At 40.6% G+C, this 26,469-nt stretch overlaps 1 protein-coding gene across 12 annotated transcripts in view; it reads left to right on the top strand.

Annotated features, from left to right (window-relative positions):
- The first annotated feature begins 959 nt into the window (after positions 1-959).
- Positions 960-26,469, top strand: part of RBM12 (RNA binding motif protein 12) — a 44,375-nt gene continuing 18,865 nt past the window's right edge. The window contains exons 1-4 of one of the 12 annotated variants that reach the window (XM_075517292.1): positions 960-1,103; positions 3,935-4,017; positions 4,763-4,862; positions 8,522-13,098. In XM_075517292.1, coding sequence (XP_075373407.1) covers positions 8,544-11,186 — 2,643 coding nt within the window. In that variant the 5' untranslated portion in view covers positions 960-1,103; positions 3,935-4,017; positions 4,763-4,862; positions 8,522-8,543 and the 3' untranslated portion in view covers positions 11,187-13,098. The other 11 variants (XM_075517302.1, XM_075517291.1, XM_075517290.1 and 8 more) reach the window with 11 other exon arrangements.

Raw genomic sequence — 26,469 nt, 5'->3', positions numbered from 1 at the left:
CTGTTTATTGAGAGGAGAGGAGAGGAGAGGAGTAAAGAAGGAGAATTTGGGAGCAAAAAGAGGGGATATACAGGGAAACAAATCATAGAGTGGGGGTTATTGTGGTGCCGAGCAGCCCCAGGCCTGATTCCATTGCCTCAGGAGAACACACCCATCACATATTGTGGCCCCGGTTTCTGTTAAGTGGTGAAAAACAACTAAGTTAACTGAATTGTTGAACTCCCAAATTTGCTGGAAAAGTGTTTGCAATGTGAGGCAATGATTCATTTTAATTCGTTTTTTGCAGCAGACTATGCAGGGTTTTTTTATTGAAAATCAATGCTGCTGCGGTACCCATGTCCACTGAAGTGCAGTGACAGAGCATCTCCTGAGAGGTGTCTAGATGTTCTTCAGCTCAGGACACTGACTAGTTATTTATATTACATGTGTATTTAGTCAAGCAAAGGACAAATATAGCATGGGGCAGCTACACTCAAAAGGGCATTGACCCAGGATAATCTGACTTTCATTTTAGTTTTGACACCTGGTCCTAAGTGAAGATGTCAGAAACAACCACTCCCCTCAGGGTTCTTTTGTTCGCTGGAAGCTCGATGCCTCCTTTCGAGTCCCTGTTTCCTCAGCAATAACCCTCAGTTACACCATCATTAATTTCCAGAAAATGTGTCACACTATCACCGTATTACTATTACACCAGAGGCAACTGTACGAATCTTACACTGTGCGTCCGACGTTGCTCTTTTCAGCCTTCCAGCTGTGGTGTTGCCTTAAGAAAGGAGTGTGCTGACAGGGGAGGCGAAAGACGCTTTTTCGACAAAAACGTCTGCCTCTCGCCTCAACCGCCCCTGCGCAGAGGCACCACCCGCCGCCCGCGCATGCGTCGTCTGACCATGCGCGCGGCCCCGCCCCCGCCGTGTGCCCCGGCGGGCCCCGCCTTCCTCGGGCCGCCTGGACCAGGCCCCGCCCCTCCCTGGCGGCGGGTGGCGGCGCCGCATCGAGGCGGCCATTTTGTGGCGCTGCGCGGTCGGTGGCGCTGGGCTCGGCGCGGAGCGGGGCCCGGGGCGGTTCGGCTCCGTTCTAACCCTTTTTCCCGTACAGATCCCTCGGTAAGAGCGCGGCGGCGCCCGGGCAGGCCGGGCCCCCTGCCCTGTCCCGCTCCGCCCCGCGCTGCGGGCCCGCGGCGTGGCGAGGCGAGGAGGGGAGGCGAGGGGAGGGAGGCCGGGCGCGGCGCGGCTGGCACGCGTCCCCGCGCACAAAGGGCCGGGCCGGGCGGTGCCCGCTGCGCTGCGGGCCCGGGGCGCTGAGCGGGGCCCGCTTCCGCCGCGCCGCGGCCTGGCGCGCTGAGGCCGGGGGGCCTGGGCCGCGGGCCGGCCCTCACCCTCGCTCGCTCGTTCCCTCCTTCCCGCCCGCCGCGCCTCGGCCCGCGCCCGGCGGCCCGCGGAGCTGCGCGGCCGGCGCGGGCAGGTGAGTATGTGCGGGCCGAGCGCAGGCGCCGAGGGCCCGGCCGGCGTGGGCGGCCGAGTGACCTTGCGGCGGGCCCGGAGGCCGAGCCGCGGCCGGAGCGTGGGGGCTCTGGCGGCGGCCGGGGCTGGGCGGGCGCGGGCGGCGCCGCGGCGGTGTGGGGGTCGCGCAGGCCGGGAGCGGCGCCTGGCGGGCCCCGAACTGTGGGGGAGCGGCGGGAGTTGCGCGCCCGGCGGTCGCGGCGGCGTGGTCGTGTTGTCGGCGCCTCGTCCCTTCGGCGCGGGAGGGGGCGGCGCGGGGCCGGTCCCGGTGGGGCTCCGCGAGGCGCCGGCGGCTGCTCCTCGCCCGGCCCCGGGGGATGAAGCGAGGCAAACGCTCTGCGCTTTGTGGGGAAGAAGGTCCCTGGTGCCTGCGGCGCTGCCACCGCTCGTCGGGGTTACCCTGTAAACACCAGCGAATTTGCCGTGCAGTAGCGTAACGCTCTTCTCCGCTACTAAAAATGAGCTCTGTAGAAAAACCAAGAAAAAGCAAAAAACCCCACCCCAATCCCAAAGACAACCTAATATTGAAGTGGGTTCCAGAAGTATACCAGGAGCTTGCTTTTGAAAAAACTCTTAGCTCTGGTTTTACTCACTCTTAAACTTATCCATTCTTCTTAGTGATTTTCTTACCCACCTCAATCTGCTGGGTTAGGCAGAAAAATCGGCGGGTTGTTTCCTTGGTGGACTCCTCTTAAGGTTGTTTCTTTGGCTATTTTGTGTCCAGTGGATGGTGGTTCTTTCTGTATAGCTGATAGGGTGTTATGGAGAGTCTCTCCCATGAAGTCCCAGAGTTGTGGTGTCAGCGTTGAGTGGGAGCACCTGTGCCCTAGTCAATGTTTGCTTAGCTAATATGCTCTTGCGCATCAGGTTGACTGGAAAGGATGTCTTTACCGATGAGAGTGATGGATGGTTTTCTTTAAAGTTGAGAGAATTGAGACTTGCAAACAAAAGTAGATGGTGTTTGGTGGAAAGGTTAAACACAGTCGAGTGGAGTTTTGCCCCTTTTTTGAAGAATGATGCTTGGTTTTGTTTATGTTGTTTCACATTATAGCATGTTGTCTTAGTCCACTGCAAATCTTCAGCTTGTTTTCAGTGTTGTGAAGAGGAACATATGCAACGCTGTGGTTGCTATACTGGAAATACATCAAATGATTTGGGTTTTTCTTCCAAATGGAAAGTTCCTTGTGCATGAAAGACTTATCTGCTTCTTGAAGCAGGTGTGTTTTTGCATGAAACTGTTTTTCAGGTGATTACATTCTTTCCTGCATTGTAAAGTACTGTTGGACATTGCTAGATAAGAAAGTATATAGTTGAATCCTTCTAATATAGGGTTGCTTGTTTCTCTTAAAGGTCTAATTAAAAAAAAGTCTTATTTTCCTAAATGCGTTTGCCATTTTAATATGTCTGAAGAGTGTAGTTGTATCTTTCTCACTTGAAAGTTAATGTCCTGGAAGATATGTGAATATCTGTGTTTGTTTTAATTCCCTCTGTTAGGGAGTTTGTGGATGGTTTGGTAGTACTTCTTTCTCTAAGTTCACTTTGGTAACAATGCTTATAACTGAAAACTGCTTGTTTGGGTTGTGTGAGGAGGAGGCAGTTATTTGTTCTTAGTGTGACTCACTCCTGGATAGTTTTCCAAAGAATCACAATTTTAGTATGAGATGATCTACTAAGCAATGAAGGAGCAAGGGTTTTCCATTGCTGCTTTAAATACAAAATACATATGTTGCCACTTAAAATGTTTGGCTCTTCTGTCGAGTTGTAATTCCAGGAAGACAATTTTTATACAGGGATTAAAAAAATGGGCATTTGATCAGGATTTGGATAATGAAATGGGAGATTACTACTGAAAATACAGTATCTCGGTGGGGAGTTCTTACTGTGTGCTCTGTAGAGGTGACTGCGTAGAGGTGGCTGTGAAATGTCACTTAGTTTCACTAGTTTGTGTGACTCCTGAAGAATGGTTCATGTGCAGCTATAGGGAGGTTTTCTGAGGTGCGGCTTATGTTGCTTTGTTCAAGTAAGAATATGCACAGTTGGAGGAAGGAATATCATTATTGATGGAGCAAGGGTTTGTTAAAATTCAGGGTTTTCAAGTATTTAATTCTTGCTTTGCCTTTGAAAGAGTGATTTGCTCACCTATTGGTGATGGGAAAATTTGAAAGATTCTTTGAATGTTTTCTAGTTCTTTTTAGATTCTTTGTGGAAGGCATATTTATGTCTTGAAACAGTGCAAAAACTGTGCAGTGCAATTACTGACAAGTCATACAGGGATAAGATATTAGGAAATGCACTCTTACTCTTGTGTTGTTGTATGTCGCAGTGCCTTGTGGTGGTTGCAGGTTTGAACTTTCTATATATACAGTTCTTTGTGGACTGTTACTGCTGTTGTGTTGCCTGCATTGATTTTTGCCTCCATTTATTCTTTATTGCAGTCTAAAAGTTGGTTTTAATTGGTTGCCCACAGGATTGGCTTGGCTTCTGCTACTTGTTAAGAAAAAAACATCTGTCTTTGCAGGTAAGAGCCTTTGAATTGAAGACTTCTTTATATGCATATTGAGTATATCTTAAGAAATACTTGAAGCTTTTGGAAGCTGTGAATTGGTATCAAAACACCTGGGTCAAATAATCTATAGCTAGTCTCTTTACTTTGACTCCCACTGGTGATGGTGGTTCTGGCAATGTTGTTCTTGTAAACAGAATTTTCTGCCAAACTAATGTTTTGTTGTTTCATCAGCATGTGGTAGTCTGGAACACTCTCCCAGTTATTTTGCACTGTTGGAAAATGTAGCTACTTTGCTGCAGGTCACAGGTCTGCATGTTTCTAACTATTGGAGTTTAGAAGTGTACCGTAATTGGTTCTAATTAGGTTTTGCAGCATTCAAAGGTATCAGATAGGTTCCAGTTAGCTCAGAGATGACTATCTTAATCCAACAGGTGGATTTTAGCCTTTTTTTTAAAAAAAAAAAAAAAAAAGAAACTGTAGTCTGCAGTTTTAGTTTTTGCTAGACAGTCTCACCCTGGATACTTAAAATTCCTCCTACAATACCAATGTTATTCCAGTTCTTAGTCTTTGTCCAGGAATTGCCAAATATGTTGTGTGTGTGTGTACCACGTGGGTATTATACTTTAATACTCCCCAGGACTATGTTGAATCTTCTAAACTTTTCTTAATTTGAAAAATGCATATGTCTTAAAAGGCTAGTCTGGTGTTTTTATTCATTTATGCATGTGACCCAAATTCTGCTTATTTTACTGACTAGCACGTTGATGGAAGAAGTAATATTGTCATCTTGTACACCTTTTTCCAGTGTAACATCAACATTTTTAAAGATGTTAATGTCAAGACACATAAACATGCTGGTAAGGTTTATCAAATAAGTTGAATCAGATTGATTGTTGGCAGCCCTTTGCTCTCTGTTTTTGATCTTGGCTTGCTAATGGGGATGGCTCGTCCATAGTACAACTCTAGGATTTTGTGCTTCTGATCTCTCAAGAAATATACCAAACACACAAAATGACAACAAAACCCACTTTTGCTTTAAAGTACCTTTTTGTACAGGGGGAAAAGCAGGCAGCCTGAGAATACCTCTAACAGCCCAACAAAAAGCCTTTAATGCACACTTAGCAGGCGTGTAGCCTGTTCTGCGTCTGAAGTTAATGTGATCTCTGCACGTATGTTGATCTCTACAAGTGAACAGTGAAATACTTGAGCAGGCTTTGCTTCTTCGTTAGTTGGAAAATTTGAGTGGGTTATTGTTGCCTAAGTGCATTTTGGAAAAAATCGGACTTGTGAGTGCTTAGAAATGTGAAATTTGGTCCTTTTGATTTTTCTTTAAATCACAGAAGGGAAACTAATGCTTTGTTAAAGCACTGAAATCCTGAAAAAAATGAAGCAGGTATGCTTTGAGTTGACAAAATATTTTTTTGCCAAAAATATTTGATGGAATAAAGTCCTTAAAATTCTTTCTATTCATACCATGCTACTGGTAGCTCTTGCTTAATATCATGCATGGAATTAACTACACTGAAGTCATTGCAGCTATTTTTTCTAGCAACTATATGCTTAAGCAGCTGTTTGGGTTTTTTTGTTGATAGTGATTTAATGGACCTAAATAGAATACTTAGTAACAAAGCTTCAAGATATCTCTTAGCATTTATAATGAAGTTTTGAATTTAGTGCAAGATTGAAAGACTTGCATTATCCCAGAAGTTATGTAAATGCTCAAATGCTTGAACACTTAATTCTTCTGTGACATTATCTGTTAATTTGTCTTGTTGGCTAGATTCATAGAATTATTAGTAAATGCAGTTATCTAGCAGGTATCCTTTTTGATAAAGAGTATGTGATGTTCTAAACCAGCAGATCTGAGCAGAAAAACTTTCCTAAGTTGCCTTTGTTCAACTAATGGCCATGTCAGATTGTCATCCCATTTGCATTAGTAAGGAAATAACTAAAGGTAATCTCCCATTTAACACAAGAAACCTCAAATGTCTAACTCCTGATGCATAAAATTTTCTGAAACTCATTTCTCTGTATAATAGGTAATAGAGAAAATTTATACCTCATAGCAAGATTTGGTATTAGTATTGTTTTAGTTTTCAAAGCATAGGTGCAAAACCAGGGATGCTTTTATACCACTTTTTTGCCTCAGGATCATCTAATTCAAAAGCAATCCTGTAGCATAATGTAGTAGACTTCAGTTTTACCATCCCCTTTAGTATGGCTTCCTTAAAGTCAGCAGAATTTTCATTTTAACTTTAATTTCAGAGACTGCTATCAATGTTAGGCAAATTTAAAACAAAACTACAGAATAATTGAAAAATACTGCTGTTTTAAGACAGTGCAAAAAATCTTACATGCTTTCTTAGGTGTGCACACAGCATAGATAGTTTTTACTTTGACTTTTTTTCACATGGGCCAGTTATTTTGCTTTTGGAAAATGATTGGGCAATGAACTTTATTCTCAAGTTAAATATGTTGTTATAAGAGATAAATGCAAGGTGTTGCTTTTGTTACCTTGCCATGGAGATGGGAAAGTTGCTTTTAAAAAAATAATCCCTGAGGCTTAGTATATATTCCCCTTTCTGTTGCTGCCATCCCTTGGTGGAGTAGGGATTTTCCTAGCGGTATGTACAGGTAGATTTTTTTTTTTCAGACCTTCTCATGTTTGTCTTGCAAGTTCCAGTCTCTTTCAAGACGGTGTAGTAAGGAATCGGATGTTCATTCACAGCTGCTAGGGCAGCGGAGCTGACTTTGTGCCAGTGGGCTTGTCTTCTGTTTCCTTGAGGGAGAAAGGTCCTCTGCACTTTTCTGGTGTCAACTGGATGTGGGCCAATGCCCTTTAATACCCCAGTATGTTGCTTGTTCATTAGTGTATGGAAGGGGTTAGCTCTGGTTTATTGGGGAACAAAACAAAATACTTAAGTACCTGTTTGAGTAATCTGAAGTTATATCATGCAAACAAAAGAACTGCTTCTTTTTTTTTCCCTGTAGAAGAATTGCTACTCTTGTTTTCATTAAGTACTGAATTCAGCCTTACCTGGTGTGGTTAAATTATTGGATAGTGGCTTTACCTAGTAGTTAAGGATGTATTCAAGGCGTGTCTACTCTGAAGCAATTGGAAGACCTGGACAGGCAAATGCAGCTGACTTAAAGATTTGACTATATGCTGGGATACAATACTTAGCTGAATGTAAAATGTTGGGAGATAGTTACTGATCATAGTTGGCCATAGCTTTGGCATACGGCCAAAAGTCTTTGGTGGTGCACTGCCTCCTGGTGTTGCATTGTATAATCCGGTTCATCCTTGATTTCAAATGCTTACTTAACACTGTTTGTATGTGACTGATGGGAGCCTTATACAGATACTGAACTGGCTTGTACTTAGGAAGTCAAGAAGTTTCAGAGATGAAGTGGCTCAGGTGAAACAAGGTGCTACTGCTGACTGTTTAGGATGAGAGGCTGGCTTCTGAACTGGTGAATTGTGCTGGTACTAAAATGATGCTTTCAAGTCTTTCCTGAAGTTTTGTCAAGAATAAGTGAGAATTACCTAGTTTCCTGTTTATCTTGAACTTCTGATGTGACCTCAGACTCTTCTGTATAAAGCGTACAAGGTAACTGTCAAGATCTACCTGTTCAAAATTGATCTTAGGCTTCCACTAACCTCAGCTGCAGAGGTGAAAGTCATTTACGTGTGCCTGAGGCGGAAGGTGTAATATTAGAACATCTGCAACTATTAAAAAATTATACCTTGTTTTTGAAAGTTGTAAAGGCCAACTGTGTAGCTAGGATATGCATAGATGTTAGTCTAGTTTAGGTGAGGTCTGTATAGTAACAAAATGTCTGGGGCTAGTTTATAATGGTTAGCTAGCTTCGTGGTCATCTAGACCTCTTGCCTTTCCTAGGAGGAAAACGGGGTCAGTACAATCTAGACGGTCCCTGTCAGGATGTCATGCGAGTCTCACTGTTGCTAGTTGTCCATAATAGGTTTTTGTTCGTAACCAACCCACTGTTGTGTTCCTAGTCGTCTTAACCTGGCAGGAGATAAAATCCCTCCCCAAATGAAAAAGAACTACTTATTTCCCATAGGTTTGCAGAATTTTTCATGGTCACTTTGCCAGGTACAGAGGATACCATATCAGTGTATGGTAAATTAATTTTGTTTGCTTGGCTAAAATACTCATTTTGCTTATGTTCCATTAAATATTCAATTACTGATATAATAGTTATGATTTTTGCTGTTCCTTAGTTTTTTTTTTTTACTGACACTTGTGGGTCTTAGTTTAACAGTTATTTTGGAATTTCTAGTGCAAAATATATATTAATTGTGTTGGTAAATGTTTAATACTTCAATCTGTATGAAGTAAACATGAATAAGGAACTTGGAATATAAACATGCTTAATCTTTGCAAGATGTTGTTAGGTGTATGTAAACAAATATAGTAGATGGTGTCTGTAGGTAATTGCATGGTGTCATAAACAGTAGTCTGACATAGCCGTTGCCTTTTCTCATCTGCAGGTGTGTGTTGTTTCAGCGCAGCATGGCTGTGGTCATCCGCTTGCAAGGTCTCCCGATTGTGGCGGGGACCATGGACATTCGCCACTTCTTCTCTGGATTGACCATTCCTGATGGGGGCGTGCATATTGTAGGGGGTGAACTGGGTGAGGCTTTCATCGTTTTTGCCACTGATGAAGATGCAAGGCTTGGTATGATGCGCACAGGTGGTACAATTAAAGGGTCGAAAGTAACACTGTTGCTGAGCAGTAAAACTGAAATGCAGAACATGATAGAACTCAGTCGTAGGCGTTTCGAAACTGCCAATCTAGATATGCCGCCAGCAAATGCTAGCAGATCGGGGCCACCACCTAGTTCTGGAATGAGTGCAAGGGTTAACTTACCTACTACTGTACCTAACTTTAATAATCCTTCTCCTAGTGTAGTAACTGCTTCTACAACCGTGCATGAAAGCAATAAAAACATATCCACATTTTCTACTGCCAGTATGGGGACTGCACCTCCAAATATTGGGAGTACCTTTGGTAGCCCAACATTTAGCTCAACTATACCTAGCACAGCATCCCCAATGAACACAGTACCTCCTCCACCAATCCCTCCTATCCCAGCTATGCCATCTTTGCCACCAATGCCTTCTATTCCCCCGATACCTGTTCCACCTCCTGTACCCACACTGCCTCCTGTTCCTCCGGTTCCTCCAATACCCCCTGTGCCCCCTGTACCTCCAATGACACCTATGCCTCCCATATCAGGAATGCCTCCTATGAATCCTCCACCCGTAGCACCTTTACCCACTGGAATGAATGGGTCTGGAGCAGCAGTGAATATGAACAGCGGCTTGAATCCATTGTTTATTGGTCCCATGAATCCTGTAAATCCTATCCAGATGAATTCTCAAAGTAGTGTCAAGCCAATTCCAATCAATCCAGATGATTTGTATGTCAGCGTTCATGGAATGCCCTTTTCTGCAACAGAATCTGATGTGAAAGACTTTTTCCTTGGGCTCCGTGTGGATGCAGTCCATATGCTGAAGGATCATGTAGGCCGAAATAATGGAAATGGACTAGTTAAGTTTTTTTCTCCTCAAGATACATTTGAAGCACTGAAGCGAAACAGAATGCTGATGATTCAGCGCTATGTTGAAGTTAGTCCTGCAACAGAGAGACAGTGGGTGGCTGCTGGAGGCCACATAACTTTCAAGCAAACCATGGGTCCCTCTGGGCAGTCACACCCTCCTCCTCCTCAGGCTCATTCTAGGTCCAAATCTCCTAGTGGACAGAAAAGGTCACGGTCGAGGTCTCCCCATGAGCAGGGTTTCTGTGTTTATTTGAAAGGTCTTCCCTTTGAATCGGAGAACAAACATGTGATAGATTTTTTTAAAAAGCTGGATATAGTTGAAGACAGCATTTATATAGCTTATGGACCTAATGGGAAGGCAATCGGAGAGGGTTTTGTTGAGTTCAGGAATGAAGCTGATTATAAAGCAGCTTTGTGTCATCATAAGCAGTACATAGGGAATCGCTTTATTCAAGTTCATCCAATTACTAAAAAGGCAATGTTAGAGAAGATAGATATGATTCGTAAAAGATTGCAGAACTTCAACTATGACCAGAGAGAAATCCTCATGAATGCTGAGGGAGAACCAGGCTTGCCAAAATTGTGTGCACATATATCTAATATCCCATACAATATAACAAAAATGGAAATCCTTCAGTTTCTAGAGGGACTGGCAGTAGAAGAAAACTCTGTACAAATTCTTGTTGATAATAATGGGCAAGGTTTAGGACAGGCACTGGTTCAGTTTAAAGCAGAAGATGATGCTCGTAAGGCAGAGCGCTTGCACCGTAAAAAACTGAATGGAAGAGATGTTGTTTTGCGTTTGATAACTGTAGAAGAAATGAGAGATATTGAGAGAAACCCACCATCTCAAGGGAAAAAGATACTGAAAATACCAATACAAGGAAATGCGACTGTGCCGGGAGCACAAGGCGCTGGTGGGGATGAGCATGCCTTCTTGGGGGGAAATTCTAAAGATGCAAACAATGGTCCTCCATTTAATTTCCCTGGTAACTTCAGCGGGTCTGGCACATTTGGTCCCCCTCTACCACCACCTGGACTAGGTGGCTTTCCTGATTCTAGACCAGGAATACCTACAGTTGCAACTAGTGGTTTACCTGGTGCAGGTATTGAGGTCCCAGGTTTTGCAGGTGGTCCTGGTAATTTGAGTGGACCAGCAGGTTTTGCAGGGGGTCCTCAGACTTTTGGTAATGGTCCTGGTAATTTAAGTGGACCCCCTGCCTTTGGTGCTGGTCCTCCAGGAATTGCTAGTGGTCTTGGACATTTAAGTGGACCTCCAGGATTTGGACCTGGACCAGGAAATATACATATTAGTGGACCCCCAGGTTTTGGAACAGGGTCTGGGAAGCCAGGACCAACTGTCATTAAAGTGCAAAATATGCCCTTTACTGTTTCGGTGGATGAAATTTTGGATTTCTTTTATGGTTACCAAGTGATCCCTGGTTCAGTGTGCTTAAAATACAATGAAAAAGGCATGCCCACTGGAGAAGCAATGGTTGCATTCGAGTCTCGTGATGAAGCTATGGCAGCTGTTGTTGATTTAAATGACAGGCCTATAGGCTCAAGGAAAGTAAAACTTGTTTTAGGGTAGCTGTTAATATGAAGTAGTTGTAGAATAGATATTCATAGTGCTGTGATAAATGCATCCGGATTGGTTTTTATAGTATTTCCAGGATAGAACCTGTGGATTGTTTAAATTGTAAAACAGATTGGTTTTGATAAGACAGAGCACTGGGTTAGCCGTTACATAAGAAACACTGCAAAGATAGATGCGCAGTGGATTTTCCTGTACAAATATGTGGAGAAGCCAGGCAGATTCTTATTCATCATAAAAGTTTGGTAAACTATACTGGACACAGTGCTTATCAAGGAATTTAGATTGGTTTTACGTAGTTTCGGATAAGGGAAATAGATGAAGTCAGTGAAGCTCTTCAGTGGGTGCTCTTGCAAGCCATTGTAAAATAGATAGCTATTTCTAGATTTGGTTAAAAACTGGCTGAATTTGCTTTGTTTACAGGTCAAAGCTTTGTTTAAAGTCCTGATTTTACTCTGCAACTGAACAAATTCTCAGTGTACACAGATTAATTGTTTTGTGTATGTATCTTTATTTTTTCCAAGATTCTCACTGTATGAACAGTTGAATTATGCCCATTGCTGATGTGTCTACCAAACTAATTCCTATAAGTATGAGCGGAATCGTTCTGTAAAATTCAAGCTGTTCTTTGTGGAATAACCTTTAGTTATTTATATATTGCAATTATAACTGTGCAGAATAAGACTTTTGCCACAAGTATAGCTAACCTCAAACATCATACGAGTTTTATAGTACACTTATAAAACATTTGCAGTAGAAGTAACAACTTGAAAATACTCATTATTGTTTAAGTAGCTTGATTTGTTAGGATTACATGAATCGGTTGGGATAGGATCTTTGACACTAGTTGGATATTGATGTTGTATTTCTCATGTGTCTCTTGAACTCCTTACATAGAGTCTCTGCTAAGAGAACCAAAGTGGTGATTATTAGTAGAAGACTGGAGTCCAGCTAAAGTTTTAAATTAGTTTATATATGAAAGAAACTTTTATCTTCAGCAACTCTGTTGTGAATTACTGCTATGGGTGAATTCAGAGATACAATTTATTTTTCTCCAAAACTTGAAAATACTGAGTTTACTATATATTTTTGCAATAAAGTTGTGCTGTTGTATTCAAAGTCTGTAAAGAGTTGCCATTTTCTTTGCTGTGCAGTAAAACCTACCATGGAAAAAAAGAGAATTGGAAAGGTAGTAATTACACAAGTGAAAAGTAGAATTTTTTTGGTTCATCCTTGCTTAGCTTATGATAAATTTTAAGACTCGGGCATTGCCTGAAAAATCCTGCTATTCCCTGCAAATCATTGTACTTAAACATAGTAACCTTTAAAGTGTTTTGGTTTTTGGACAAAGAAAAACAGTGCCTTTTGGTGTTGCATATCATGGAACACTGAAGTGTATGGTCAGGCAAAATTGAGAGGTGCAAGTGGCAACAGTTTTATTCATGTGGTGTGTAGGAGAGACTTGAAAACCTGTGCAGCGCTGCATCCTGAGAGGATTTCACAGTACAGGAATATGTGGAAGGATTGTATAAAGGTGTACTTCAATAAAGAGGCGGTCTCATTACACAGATGCTTCTGTAATTCATTAGCATAATTTTGTTTTGACAGATTACTAGGTGGTCCCAATTTTGGAAAAGTCATGTGATTTGTATATACTGTTTAAAATTAAGCCTCCTGTTAATAAAACTGTCTGTCTCTGAAGCTTCATGTTATGCGTTTCAACAGTCTTTGGGAGTAATGTTTCAACAGCAGATCTTTGTTTCTTTTTTTTTTTTCCTTTGAAAGTCTGAAAGTACTCTTGCTGATGTCAGAAAGATGTGTGATTAGGAGTCAAGCCTTTCAGTTTATTTTAAAAATTTTGCTCTTTGTTTTTTAAACAACTTTTATTAAAGTTTCATACTATATTGGAGTTATTTGGGTGCTTGTTTCTTCATGTTTCACATTAGAATAAAATTACCGAAAAGGAAAACTTGGCTTCAATGTTCACAGAATTGATTTAAGATATTAGTGTGTGTTGACTTGCGGAAAGTGGTGATAACTGTTTTTTCAAGTTCAAATGAATCACAACAATGCTTGCATTGTTGTGAAATGTAACTAAACTACAGGTGTCTGGAATTAGATACACAGTTCTGTGTTACTGTCTTTTGATTTCATGTTTTGATCCTCTTGGTAATGGATACAGGGTTATTAGTGTTTGTGTTAGACACGGCATATGCTGCGAAACATGCTTGTGTGCCTGTTCCTTTGGACTTTCTAAAAGTGCAGGTTTGTTTTGGAAATCTTTCATTTTCTGATTCTTGATTTTCTGTATAGTCTAAAGATGTTTAAATATGTATCTAAAAAAAAAAGTGCAAACCAGTACAAAAAGCCATTGGTGTTGGGAACATCGATGTGGATGGAATGCTTAAGTGGAGGATTTGGGGTGGGGAAGGGGCTCTTCATCTTGCCAAGCAGTTGATGCTTCATATCTTTTAGCATAAATTAGTAGTCAATTAGTTAGTAAATATCCCTTCTTCCTCAAGAGTAGGCTCTTGGAAAAAATAGGAAGTGGTAGCATTTAGAATTTCTGTATGTACTGTAAACAATACAGCTGCTGTCCCAAATAGTTACAGTTGGTCCTTTACAGCTTATATAGAGAAAAGTTTGTTATCCAGTGTCACTTGAGGATATAAGAAGTTTTCTATAACAACTTGCTTTCCTGTTAGAAGCAGCCTTAAACTGCATGTTGTGCTAAATTATGAGGGATACCCTTATATTAACAGACTACATGGCTAGATTTGATAAAATTGCTTACTTTGCATGTGTTTATATTCGTGAACAGCCTTAAAAATAAGGGGTAGGACCTCTGAGGTCCCGTCTCCAGTGTGGAAGGTATGTAACTGCCCTTGCATATATGCTTCAAGGCTGGCTGCTAACGAGGTAGCAACAGAAAGAATCAGCCAATGGACCCTGCTCTAATTTGCAGTTGTTTTGGCCTTGATGCTTTGAGTGTCAGGAACTGACATCCTGCTTAGCCTCGTTGGAACAATACAGTTGGTGACACTGATGTCCCAATTTCTTCAAGTTATGGAAAGAAGGTACTTGTGTTTTGTATAATTGGCTAAGTTGGTGTTTTTAGCAGTTCCTTAAGTGTTAGTGTCTAAGTATTGCCTGTAAAAAAAAAAAAAAAAAAAAAAAAAAAGTGGTGAAGCGTTACATTCATGATGTGATTTCTGTTAAACGTGCATATTTTTGTCATCCCATTCACAACAGAAAGTATGAATATAATAAATTATTCAATGATAAATTTGACCTACATGGAAGAACTGCAATGGTTAGATGAAAGTTTGACTTCAAAGTTAGCAAGTTTTCAAGCAGTTACACATAAATGTCGCAGTCGGATTTTGTTTTTAACACAAGTCAATTCTGTAATATCACGGACGACATTAAAGCCAGTTCTTTATCGATGAATTGTTGTTGCCATGTTCTAAATGTAGATTTATGAGAGGTTTGAGACTTTATAGGTTTAAAGAAAACTGAAGGATACTTTTTTTTTAATTCTAAGTAGTGTTCCTTTCATAGCATTTAATGTTTTCCTTGAATGTCTATGCTCTGAATTTGTTGTGAGTGGAGAGCAAGATTGATGCAAAAATGAAGACTATAGTTGTGTGTCAGTTGACATTGAAGGTCTACCTTCTAAAGAGTGTACGTGCTGGTCAGTTCTGCTAAATGGATCAGGCTGTCCTTAAAGAAGTTGTTTCCTATACTGTGTGAAATTAGCAGCTTGTTTCGCTGAGACTATTTTAGTGCACTAAAGACTGCAAACTCTAGAAAAGAAATACTTTTACAGTTACCTAGGCACACCAGTGGTGTGTTAACTGTAAATAATGATTTCAGTTTCTGTATTTTGTTCCTCCTCAGTCTTCTGCTGTGGTGGTTCCAAAGCTGCTGCTTCCCACAGTGAATGCTGTCGGTCCTCAGCGTGTGGTTCAGCAGTGCGTGCCTCTGAACCGTGTTGGCCTTCTGATCTGCAAAATTGAAACAGCTACATATTATGGACCACTTAAAGCCTCTGGTTGGACAGCGGACCACTTGTTGAGAGCAGTTGTTTACAATGATTATCCAGATACATGCATTAGACCCTGAATCAAGGGATTGCAATTCCTGTTTAATACAGGCTCTAGTGCAAGCAAAAGACTAGTTTCTGTCTTTGATAGGATAATTGGTTGGAGGGAAGAAGTTTTGGAACTGGACTGGTGTATTAGGAAATATTTAATTTGAGCCTAGAGACATACACAAATTAGTTTAATGTCAGTTTTCTTCTTTAGATATTGTGCAGGTCTTTAAAAAGAAAAAAAAAAGATGCTAAATTCTGTTGCTGTAAGAGGTTTTTCAGAAACAGTGCCTTGGGCCTGGAAGCAGTGTTGCCAAATATATTTGCTCGTCTTTGCCCTTTTGCAGGTTTGCTGATGCTTCCTTCTGTTCTGTGGCTGTATGTTCTTTCATGGTTTTGGAAAACTGAGCTAGAGTTTGGGTACAGAACGAATGACCCTTCTTCCTGGTGGAAGAGGAAGTGAAACTAACTGTTAAATGCTTCTGCGGGAAGAGTAACCTCAAGAGGTTCTCTTCCTATCTGTTTTTGGCAGTGAGAATGTGATTGTAGTTGAAAGATTTGGCCTTCCCATGGAATGAAAATCTGTTGGTTGGTAGTATGCATTCAACTTAAAGTTTGTGGCTGTGTACTGAACTCCGCTACTCTTTCCCTATCTTATGATCAGGTAGGTATGCTGTAGCTTATTTTCTATACAGATGACTTTGTCAGTAACTTTCTCAGAGCTTTGTTACTACACGGAGTGTTTGGGTGGTGTTGGTGCAGGGGGTGCTTCCCACCTTCCTACTTGGATGCTTTTCACTCATGGCTATAAATACCATATGTAAGAAAAGCAGCCCTAAAAGTGTTCCTTTTCCATAGCTCTAGACTGAACGCAGGTGTCAGATGGTTTACTTGTGACACTCTCACTCACTGGCACTTGCTTCTATGCAGTTTCCTTTGTTATCATTCTTCTGGTTTTATATATGTATTCACAGCATGGCAGCTTAGGAGAGAAGCAACCAGATGAATTCTGTCCTGAGTTCCTTTACTGCTTCTGTGGAGTCAAAGCTTACTCCTTTGTGGCTGTTGTTCTCTTGTATGCTCTCATGTCTACAGCCTTAAATTCAAATGGTCTTACCAGTTGCTTCCCAAATACATTAAAGTAAGCTTTCAGAAACAGTGAATATATTTCCTTTTAATATGAGTCTGATTTCTACAAAATCAATTTTGTAACTCTATTTACTACCCTTGCACCGGCTTCACTGTTTTTTCCCCCAACTTTTGGGAGGTCTTTTGTTATGAGTTACCAGTGAACTGGACTGCAGTTCCTCATTCAGTTGATAAAAGATCACAGCCAGGGTAACTTCAAGGGGTAGAGTGGGGGTTGCCTTTACAGTACACGGTTGAGGGAGTACAATTTCCCTGTAAAATTTAAAACTGAAAACTTAGAACTTGGAAGGCTTACATAGGGGAAACAGGAATTGATCCTGCCTAAAACTCTCTTGGTTGGCATAGTCTGGCTTTTTGGACCTGCAACTTCTGGAATGCTGGTGACTTTGAAATCTTCATATTGTAGTTACAGTATTGTTAACCAAAGAATCAGTAGGATGGTATTGCTCCAATTTCTGACCGTCTGAAGGTAGGTGGAACTTCCAGCTAGCTATTTCATAGTTTTGAACAATTACTTTCGTTTCAACCACTTCCCATTAAATGTGACTGTGGATGTAGCATTGCTCTGTGTGACAGTAGAAAGCTTAGAAATGCTTTCTAGTCACTTAGAAATGAACGCAGATTTTGGGAGGAAAATAGCAATATAGTCAGAGCCTAAACTACTTCAAAAATTCCTTTTAGGTAATTTTGATTGAGTGACTTTTATCATAAAAATTCTTAGGACTGCTGTCACTTCCTAAGATTTCGAGCCTCTGTGTAGCACCTGTTTGCTTAGTGACCTTCTTGCTGTGGTGGCATTTGCTAGAATGTGCTCCATAATGTGAGCTTTTTACAAAACTTTTGTTTTCAGCAGCATAACCAAAGCATTGCTGCTTGTTTTGACAGGAGGATGGATATGGAATGTGAAAAGTCCTTGCCTGTTTGAACAGAAAGCTCAACTTGAAAGTGAAAATGATGCCTGCCAGTACCATTTTATTATTAGCCAAATATTTCTAATAAAAGGGCAGTATTTATAAATCCTGTGTTCTTGAAGAACACTAATGCAACCAGCTACAAAAGCAAAGAGGCTAATTAAAGTAAAATTAGGCACTGGCAGTTCATTGACTGAATGTAGGGGAAACCCCCTTCTTTAAGGAGGGGAGGCAGAGTTATTAAATACTACTAATTCACTTGCCTAGGATTCCCCCCACTGCATTCCAGTGTTGCTGCAGAGCCACTCTTCTGTGTTACAGGTCCAGTCTCATACTAATAAATGGAGTGTTTTTTATAGCACTTAGAGCTCTTTTCATCTATGGACTTGAATGCTTTTAGGAGGTGAGGTAAGTGTGTATGCAGGGTGGTAGTGTATAGCTAATTTGTGTTCAAGTAACCAGCAAGCCAGTGGTGGAATGTTTTCATCCTCGCGTTGAAGGCACATCAGCATTAACATCAGTGAAGTGGCATTAGGGTCGAAGTTGAAAGGTTGAGGCCAAGCTTTTCACTCTTTTGCTTTAGTAATAACAACCAAGTGACACCCTAATCTATTGAAGAATGTTTGTGCTTCAGAAACTTCAGCACTGAGCTTCTGTGAAAAAGAGCAGAATAAAACAGTGAGTAGATAGTTAAATTCTTAAACTAATATGAAGTTTAAATTCAGTTGTTAATGACAGAATGTATGAGATGTAATTGATCGAAATGGTTTGCTGTTAAACAGTTAAACCTGAGCCCTGCACAGTCTTACATATTCTTAGGTTGTAAATCAGAATTGTTTTTGATGGTCAAGTCTGTTTTAAGTTTCTTAAAGACAACTGTAGTTGTTGTCACTTAAGTCAGTGATAACCCCTGTGTGTGTATAAAAGCATTTTGAGTAAACTAGATGCATCTCTTAAAGAAAAAAGCCTTTCAAGTATATCTGAAAAGTTACACCATGATGTACTGCGCAAAAGTCCTGGATTTTTTGAAGGCCTTTTTTGTCATCTGGACACTCGTCCCTCCCTTTGGGTAACTGATGCCGTATTTTTGTTAAGACAGTAATCCAAATGGCATTTCTTCCTTGCAACCCAAGTCATGCTATTTCTTTGAATGAGAACGTAGTATTTGGCTACCCTCATCACTCCAGGAGCAGAAAGAGTGTGCAAACAGTGTTTTCCTTCTGCTGGGTGGTTTGTGCTACTCTTCATGTTAAAATTTGTCCTTAGTTTTACCAGTAAAAATAACTTCAAGCAGAAACAAGAGTGTTTTGTGAAACCAAAAATGCTTTGGTTTAAACAAAACCAATAATAAATCAATGTAATATAAATCATAATATGAGTCTGCAGATAATGTTATAGCTCTATGAAATATCAGCTATTTTCAGTGCAGTGACTTGACTGAATATGACCATAGTATCATCATTTAATTATGTTATTGTGAAAGGTGAGAAGAATCCCTGTAATCAAGTTCTGTGCCAGCCATGGTGTGGTGTTGTAGTATGTAACCTTCCTCTGTCTTGTTTAGTCTTGAAAAGGTTGTAAGAACCTGTTGTTTTGAATGTTTTTGAGCAGCCCACACTCCAAGGTTGCTTACACGTATAACGTGAAAACAGATACTGTTTTTATCTTTTTGTGATCTTCAGATCCCTCTGCTACTGCATTAGGTATGCATAAAAGCCTTGTTGGTGAAGAATCTGCGATGAGCAAGCGGCTAATGTGCCGAGCCTGTCTGATGTTTTGTCCTGGCTGCTGCCTGTCTCACTTATTCAGCCGTTCTCTTACTATGCAGATAGTGCTCTGCTGCCCTGAGAACGTGCAATTTGTACCCTGAGTTTGCAGGTTCCACCTAATGGTGATAACTCCAAGTCTGTCTACTTAGAGTAAATGTAATTCATTTCATGCTTTTACAGCTGTTAAATTTACTCTAGGTTTGTCATCAGAGAGGTTTTTGCTCAGAGCACTTCTCTCTACCTTAGTTTGGCCATATTTATTAAAAAAAAGTTGGAATTATTCATTTGACTTTGAGAAAATAAAGATGCTCACCTGTGGGAGAATCTAAGGCTTACCAGTATTGGGTTATAGGAGTTTTCAGGTTCTTAATTTGCAAAGGCATATTTTCTAAAAAGTGTATAACACCTTTGTAGTAAATTCAAACTTAACAACAACAGACTTTTTTAGGGTATAGGTTGAAAAGTATTGCAGTATATATACTATGGATAGCAGACATGGAAGAAGCACTTGAGGAAATACCTATCTGTTTGCAGTTGTGGAATCTCTTCCCCCTTAATGCAGGGAGATAGTATTGTCATTTTGGCCCGCTTGGCACCGAGACAAGCGGAATAGCTTGAATCCATCGTCGTAATGGATTTGTGCTTTTGAGAAGGTATGCTGGCAGGAGAAGTTGGATCTGGAGGAGAACAGAAAAGGGACACGAGGTCAGTGTGGTGTTTTGTGGCCGCTACATACTTCTGTTGTTAGTCTGGATGGGGTTTTTGTGGTGGTGGCTTTTCTGTAGGTTTTTCTGTTTTGAAGCGTTATTCTGCAACAGATTAGGATGGAAAAGTGAAAATGTTCATACTACAGATGGTAATAATTAAGTGGCAGAAAAGTATTATGGGGGTGTGAATCTCTTTCTTAAAAAGAAGCATATACTCAAAAGGAGAAAGAACTACTGAAAGACAGCGTTGGCATAAGAAAGGCTGAACTTGCAATGAATAAATTGAAGAAATCAATTTCTTACGAGCACTGCAGAAGCAATATTACAGGATTTTTTTCCAGATCATGTTTCATGAGGAGCTAGATTCAAGATTAAAGTCCATAAAGAAGAAAGCCTGAATTATATAATGTGAGAGAGAGTGTGATTCTGTAATGCGTGAGAACTTGAAAGGTCGCTTCTGCTTTGTGTCCTTACTCATTTTTTAGGCAAGAGTTATTACTGTGCAGTAATAACTCCAGGGCAACTGAGAACAGTTTAAAGAATTTGTCTGGAGTGTCTTAACCTTTTTTTGGTGATCATTCAGCAGTGCAATACAAACAAGAAATATGGCAAACTTTTAATTAACTAAGTGGCTATTGGTACTATGTGGTCACCAAAATTCTTCAGTAATGTCAATTTGTTTGCTAAAACAGAAAAGACTGCTAAAATGTATTGCTGGCATATTTCTTTTTAAAATCTGATTTTGAACTCATGCTGTTCATACTCTATGTACTAGTCTAAACAGATCGACTTTAATGAGTTTCTGCCTTGAAGTCACCTGCATAATATCATGGCTACGTTTGGGGGAATGGGTAAAATCATGTGGGCTCTAGAGTAAGTACAGAATGGTTTAGATTTCCAGCCTTTGGGAAAGGTAGAGGTTGCTAAAGGGATTGGCAGAATGAACGCCCAGGTGTTGCCTCAAAAATTGTGGGTGTGTGTAAGTAAGAAGTGGTATGTTGAGGTGCTTGCAGGTGAAGCTGCAGTGTAGTTGAAGAACCAAAGAGGAGGAATATGGCGTAGTCTTCAATCGCAGCTTAAGGAGTTCAGACTGAGAAGTGGAGGAGCCATAGTCAGCTTGATTTAGAGGCATGGGACAGAATGTTTAGCTATTTTTGCCTGAGATGGCAATAGCTGGAGTTTTAAGGGAAAGAATGAGGCCTTACCTGAGAAAGGCAAAGAGTTGTAATGTAAAATGGCATGTTTGGAGTTGTTACAGAGGTCAGTGTGCTTGAGCTTTTACGTCTATTTTTCAGTTAAGTTGTTCTTTACATTTGAGTAATAAATATTTGAGAATCACGGGGAGCGGGGGGGAGCAGGTGAATAAAAGAATATGAAAGGAATGAAGAAAATCTTTCTTGGTGGGAGAAGTCAGTGAGCACTTCCAGGATTGTGGTTACTATTCCAACCTAAGCCAAATGAATGATTGACTCCAAAGCCCCAGCCTGCTTTAAGCTAGTTTTTCAAGGAAATGGTTTTTTATATTCTGCTACTAAATGCTACGAAGACCTTTGAAACGTGTTTTCTTTTGCATGAAGAGCTTGAAAAAGTAACTTAGGTTTTGCTTAAGTTCAAGTGTTGATTTGAACCCCATTGTAATTTAATGTATTACAAACTAGTATTTGAAATAGAATCAATGTTGACCTATCAGTTTGTTTACTTAATTCTCAGAAAAATGGAGGAGATGGGGGGGGGGGGGGGGGGGCAGATAGTAAAGGCATGCACAGGCCTTTCTTTGAGCTTGTTGGTTGTGATTAAGGGGGGATATTGGTGGTGCGTAACTTAAAGGTGAACATTGAACAGTGTAAAGGTGAACTTGTAGCAGATGATGTTGTTTGCCTAGAGTTGGGACTTGGCTCTTGTTTGTTGAGGGGGGGGAAAGCTGCAGTAAAGAAGATGAAATGACTGAAGTTCTCGTTAGCATTTTCAGCTGGAAATTACAATGCCATTTGTGATTTTTGTGCTTTTTCAGCTTTTTTTAAACTGTTGTAAACTTGTTATTTTTATTATCATATAGATACATATTATACAGATATTATCATATAGATATTAACGTATAGATGTGGTGCTTAGGGACACGGTTTAGTGGTGGACTTGGCAGTGTTAGGTTAATGGTTGGACTCGATGATCTTAAATGTCCTTTCCAACCTAAATGATCCTGTGATTCTAGAAATGGGAGCTCTGCTTTCTCAGTCAGTTTCCATGAATGTCTCGGAGGTCAGGTTGCCACAGCGCACGCTCAGCACTCGTACCCGTGGGCTGCCTTCACATACAAAAAAATCAAATTCTCGTGGTGATACTGGAGCTTCAGGGTTCATGTGGAGAGAACTCAGTAAGTAGAACTAGGTCGTAACTTCAGTGCGTATCTGGTAGTGCCTTAGGTGTGCAGTAGTCAATAACCTCTTTGCATAAGGCTTGTAGTCAAACTTGGAGCTCAGAAAGGCTTGTCTGGGCTGGTGGCTGTGCCACTACTTACCTCTGGTCGTGGCTTGGAGTGGTTCAGTGTCAGCAGAGCCTCAACGCTTTGCCGCTGCACCCTGTAGGAAACACTTGTCAGCTTTCTGTTCTGTCTGTCCTCCCTGGGAGCTCTCATCCCTGAAGTTAAGGCTATCTGATGGACCATGGACGCTCCTCACCAGCACTGAATCAAGCTGCCAGAGCAGTTTGGTTAGAAGGGTGTTCTGAATAGTATTCAATATTCTATTTCTTTTTTAACAATTACCAGATGCCTTTTGTTTCACGTTTTATGTCAAATTTGTAATAACAATTAATTAACCTCCTTCCCACAAAGTTTTGATTGTCAAAATGTATGGTGACAGATAACTTGGAACACAGTATAGAGAATACTGATTTATTATCTGCCTGTAGTAATACTGGTCTTAATTGTCCCTGCTCCAAACCCCCAGGAATAATGAAATGGTAGAAAAAATTGTAGCCCCTTATATTCTCTGCAGAGCTTCTGGGTGTGGGATGAGGCTCTGTGGCCCATGGAAGAGCTGGTGTGCTGGAAAGAGGCTGTATTTACTAATAACTTGTGGAATGTGGTCTTTCTCATGAGACTCTCTTAATATCAGCTTAAAAGAGAGGTAGTTTTTAGTGCATCTAGTGATACAAACCTAGCTTTATGTGATGTCTTTTAGAGCCTTATGGGGTTCAGGAAAGTAGGATCACATTAGAATTTTTATTTTGATAATACATTTAGAAAGTGATGCTGATGCTACTTCGGCACCAGCATCAGCTTTGTAATATCAAAACCCAAAACGTAACAGGCTTCCCCCTGAAAATTGAACTAGTAATCTGAGAAAGCATTGCTTCTGATGCTCTGTACATTCAGGGATCACAGCAGGAGAAGAGAGAAGCTGTTTTGAAGAAAGTAGGGTGGTACCTGCAAGATGTGGGATTAAACTAAGCAATGAACAAGGAGGGGAGTTAGGTTGTTGGGAAGTGCAAGATGTATTAACTGGGATGGTCTGTTACATGTATTGGGTGTATTTCTTGAGTTGTTGGGTAGCATGAGGCCAAGATGGCGACAGCTGCAGTTGGTACGTACTGCTGGCAGGATTGCTGGCATTTCTGTTCTGTTTGTAGGCAGAATATAAGGCAGAAGCTATGGCCAGCCCAGTACAAAATAAGCTCATTGGAAATCAGCTGTCCTTAAGCACATGTATTAAAGCCTTAATCTTGAGTTAAATTTAAGAAATTGGTTATGTGTAATGTTTAGTGTACACTGAAATAGAGCGTGTTGGGTATCCTGTAGACAATGATGTAGTTGATGAGAATTTATTAGTGTGATTAACTAGGAACAAACTGCAGGTTTTCTTGTGCTGAATCCTTGCTTATATTCCATCTTACATGGAGCAGTGAAACGAAGCTGACCCACAAGACTGGATTCTGCGATAACGCTAACATTTTCTCCCCAGAAGACATCATTCCTGGCACTACTAAAAATACTGCTGTGGTGTTTGATGCCATGAAGTTACTAGATTTTTCTTGTCCTCCAGGTGACTCTGTGGGTTCTGTGAGCTGCCATACTGGGGTGATCTGAGTCACAACCCCCTTCTCACCCTGTGCTCCCCTTCTTCACCCTGTTCTCTCCTACCTAAAGGGATCCTCTGGCTTTCCGTGTGGAAGTGTATAAAAACAAATGTTGTAATTTAGTAATTCTCACCTTATGCGGTCCAATGCTTGATCCTTAGTTGATTACATGGTGGCATTCCTACTATGGAGGGATAAGTACAGAGGAGTTTGTTTATGCTTCAGACACCTGTATGTGGCATTTTGGGGGAATGCGAGACCCTCCAAAGCTCTGAATTCGGACAGTTAAAATCTTTCAGCACTCTTGTTCTGGAGCTTTCTTCAAGCATAGGTGTAAAGTGCTTTCTTCTCTTACATTTGATTTGCTTTTAAGCTTTGGTTAAGCTGAATCACTAGAAGAATAATTATAAATTAGTATAAGACTTGTCTATGGAGTTGATTTTGTTTACATTGGAGAATGTTCTGTATGAAAGGAAGTTGATTTTTCTGTAGAATGATGTGAAAAGGGTTGGAAGTTCTGAAATGCTTATATAAAACTTGAGAAAGTAGCAGGTAATTCCTTATTCTTCTGAATGTGTAACATGGATCTCCTATGTGATTTTTACTAGAATGTAGCATCTTTTTGGTCTCGGTTTGATTATTTAGGACCAACTTCTTTACTGGTGTGCTTCAGTTCAGTGTAGAACAGCTTTGTTGGAAATACGGGATTTATCTTTCCGTGTGTATTACACAACTATTGGAGTTCATGATCTTCTTTACAGGGAAGAGGTGGTATGCACAGTAAAAATAATTTTGACTTTTTAAACCGGACCTCAGTTTGGTTGTCTGAGCTTACTTAGTTTGGAGCCATTCTGTGTTTTACTTGAATATCTGTGAATGATGTCTGGTTGAGCAGTGAAAGACTTCTCTGGAGTACGTGCTTAGGATCTTACAGACTTCTGTGGATAGTATTTTGCTCTAAAGTTTGTAGGGGTAACACGGGCGATATATTATTTTTCCTCAAAATGTGGTGTTATGTCATGTGCAATTCTAACTAAAGGCCAAAAATATAGGTATGTGATGGATCTGAAGCTGTGTGTTGGAAACTCTTCCCTTGAGAAAGGAATGTGCGGAATTCGGCTCAAGGTGAAACTTCACAGGCGATGCCTCTCAACAGTGAGATCCCTGAGTTGTGAGAGCATTGGATCAGATGTGTGCAGCTATTGCCAATATAAATTGTTGATCGTGGGTGTATAACATAACATCAGCTGTGATTTTACAGGCTATTTCTAACAGCAGCACTTACCCAGTGGCTTGCTTACGTTGCATTTTCTTCTGAACCCTATGCTGGGATGTACCCAATGGCTCTGTTCTATGTATTTTAAATAGAGTTTGAATTTATTATCACATTTGGAGTTCATTTTTACTTGGCAAACTGAATTTCTGCTGCTAGAATAGTTTTGTGACTTCCAGACCATGCTGTACCCTGATCTGCCAGTGGTGAGTAAGTTGGAGAGATTGTTTGTTAAATTGTTGGCGTTGCAAGCTGTTAAGGATCAATCTATAATAAATTCTTTATAAATTGAATGTGTTTTAATACTTTTATGGAAAGCAGTTTGCTTTAGCTGCTGTTTTTGCTTTGGAAACATCCATTGTCTTCTGTAAACCAGAAGTTTAAAGTAATAGACATCAATACTAGTTATCAAGGGTGGTTGTGAGGGGGTAAAATAAGAAATCAATGAATTATAGAATTCCTGGAACTGCTGGAAAATAGAAGAATTTGAGTGTTGCAACAAATGTAAATAACCTGTCATAGTAAAGATTAATTGTTGCCAGTCTAAAAGCTAAATTTATTTTGTGTGTATGAATGGTTATAAATATAAGTATGCTCTATGAAAACTAAGTGAAACAAAATGCAGTTTGTTTTTGAAATGTCTCGAATCTGCAAGCTGAGATTGGTGTTCTCTGAATGCATGCCAAGGAAAAAAGGAAGGCTATTAATAAAAATAATAAAACCCCAAGTTCTTTCAGTTCAATTACACCAAACTGTATACATAGGCTGGGATCAGAGCCTTTGTGCACTGTTTGAGCTTAGTAATCACTAGAACTTTCTTCTCTCATCATGTGTCTGTTTTACAGCACTAGTAAGTGATGAAGCATTACTGCTCAGTCCATGTTGTTCAAAACCATACTGACGGTGCAGTGCTTCCTCCTTAGGAGTAAGCTGGCATGTGCCAGCTGGGCAGCTTTCAAAGTGATGAAATATCAAGATGATGTTGCAGGGTTGTGTGGATGTTCAGAACTCAGAGGCTTGAGAGAAAAGAGAAAGCATTGCAGGCTTCTGCTTAAAGAGAAACAGGATGGGAGGTTGTGTTAGGCATGGGGTTGTTCTAAGTACAAATGCTGATTCATGGCATTTTCAAAGCTTTCAGGATGGTCACTCCTGTCTGAGGAAGTGAACAGAGCCTTTATGGAGAGAGGTGGAGATGAAAGTCAACATTTCACATAAACAATTCAGTTTTTTATAGGAAAAGAGATGCAATTACTATCATAAAATACAGTTTACTGTGAAGAATGAAAGTAAATTCTGGAATTTGT

The sequence above is a fragment of the Mycteria americana genome, chromosome 14, assembly GCF_035582795.1.
Source record: "Mycteria americana isolate JAX WOST 10 ecotype Jacksonville Zoo and Gardens chromosome 14, USCA_MyAme_1.0, whole genome shotgun sequence".
In the NCBI taxonomy this organism is placed as follows: Eukaryota; Metazoa; Chordata; class Aves; order Ciconiiformes; family Ciconiidae; genus Mycteria; species Mycteria americana.
The sequence above is the reverse complement of the archived record's forward strand: the minus strand, read 5'-3'. Positions and strand labels throughout refer to the sequence as shown.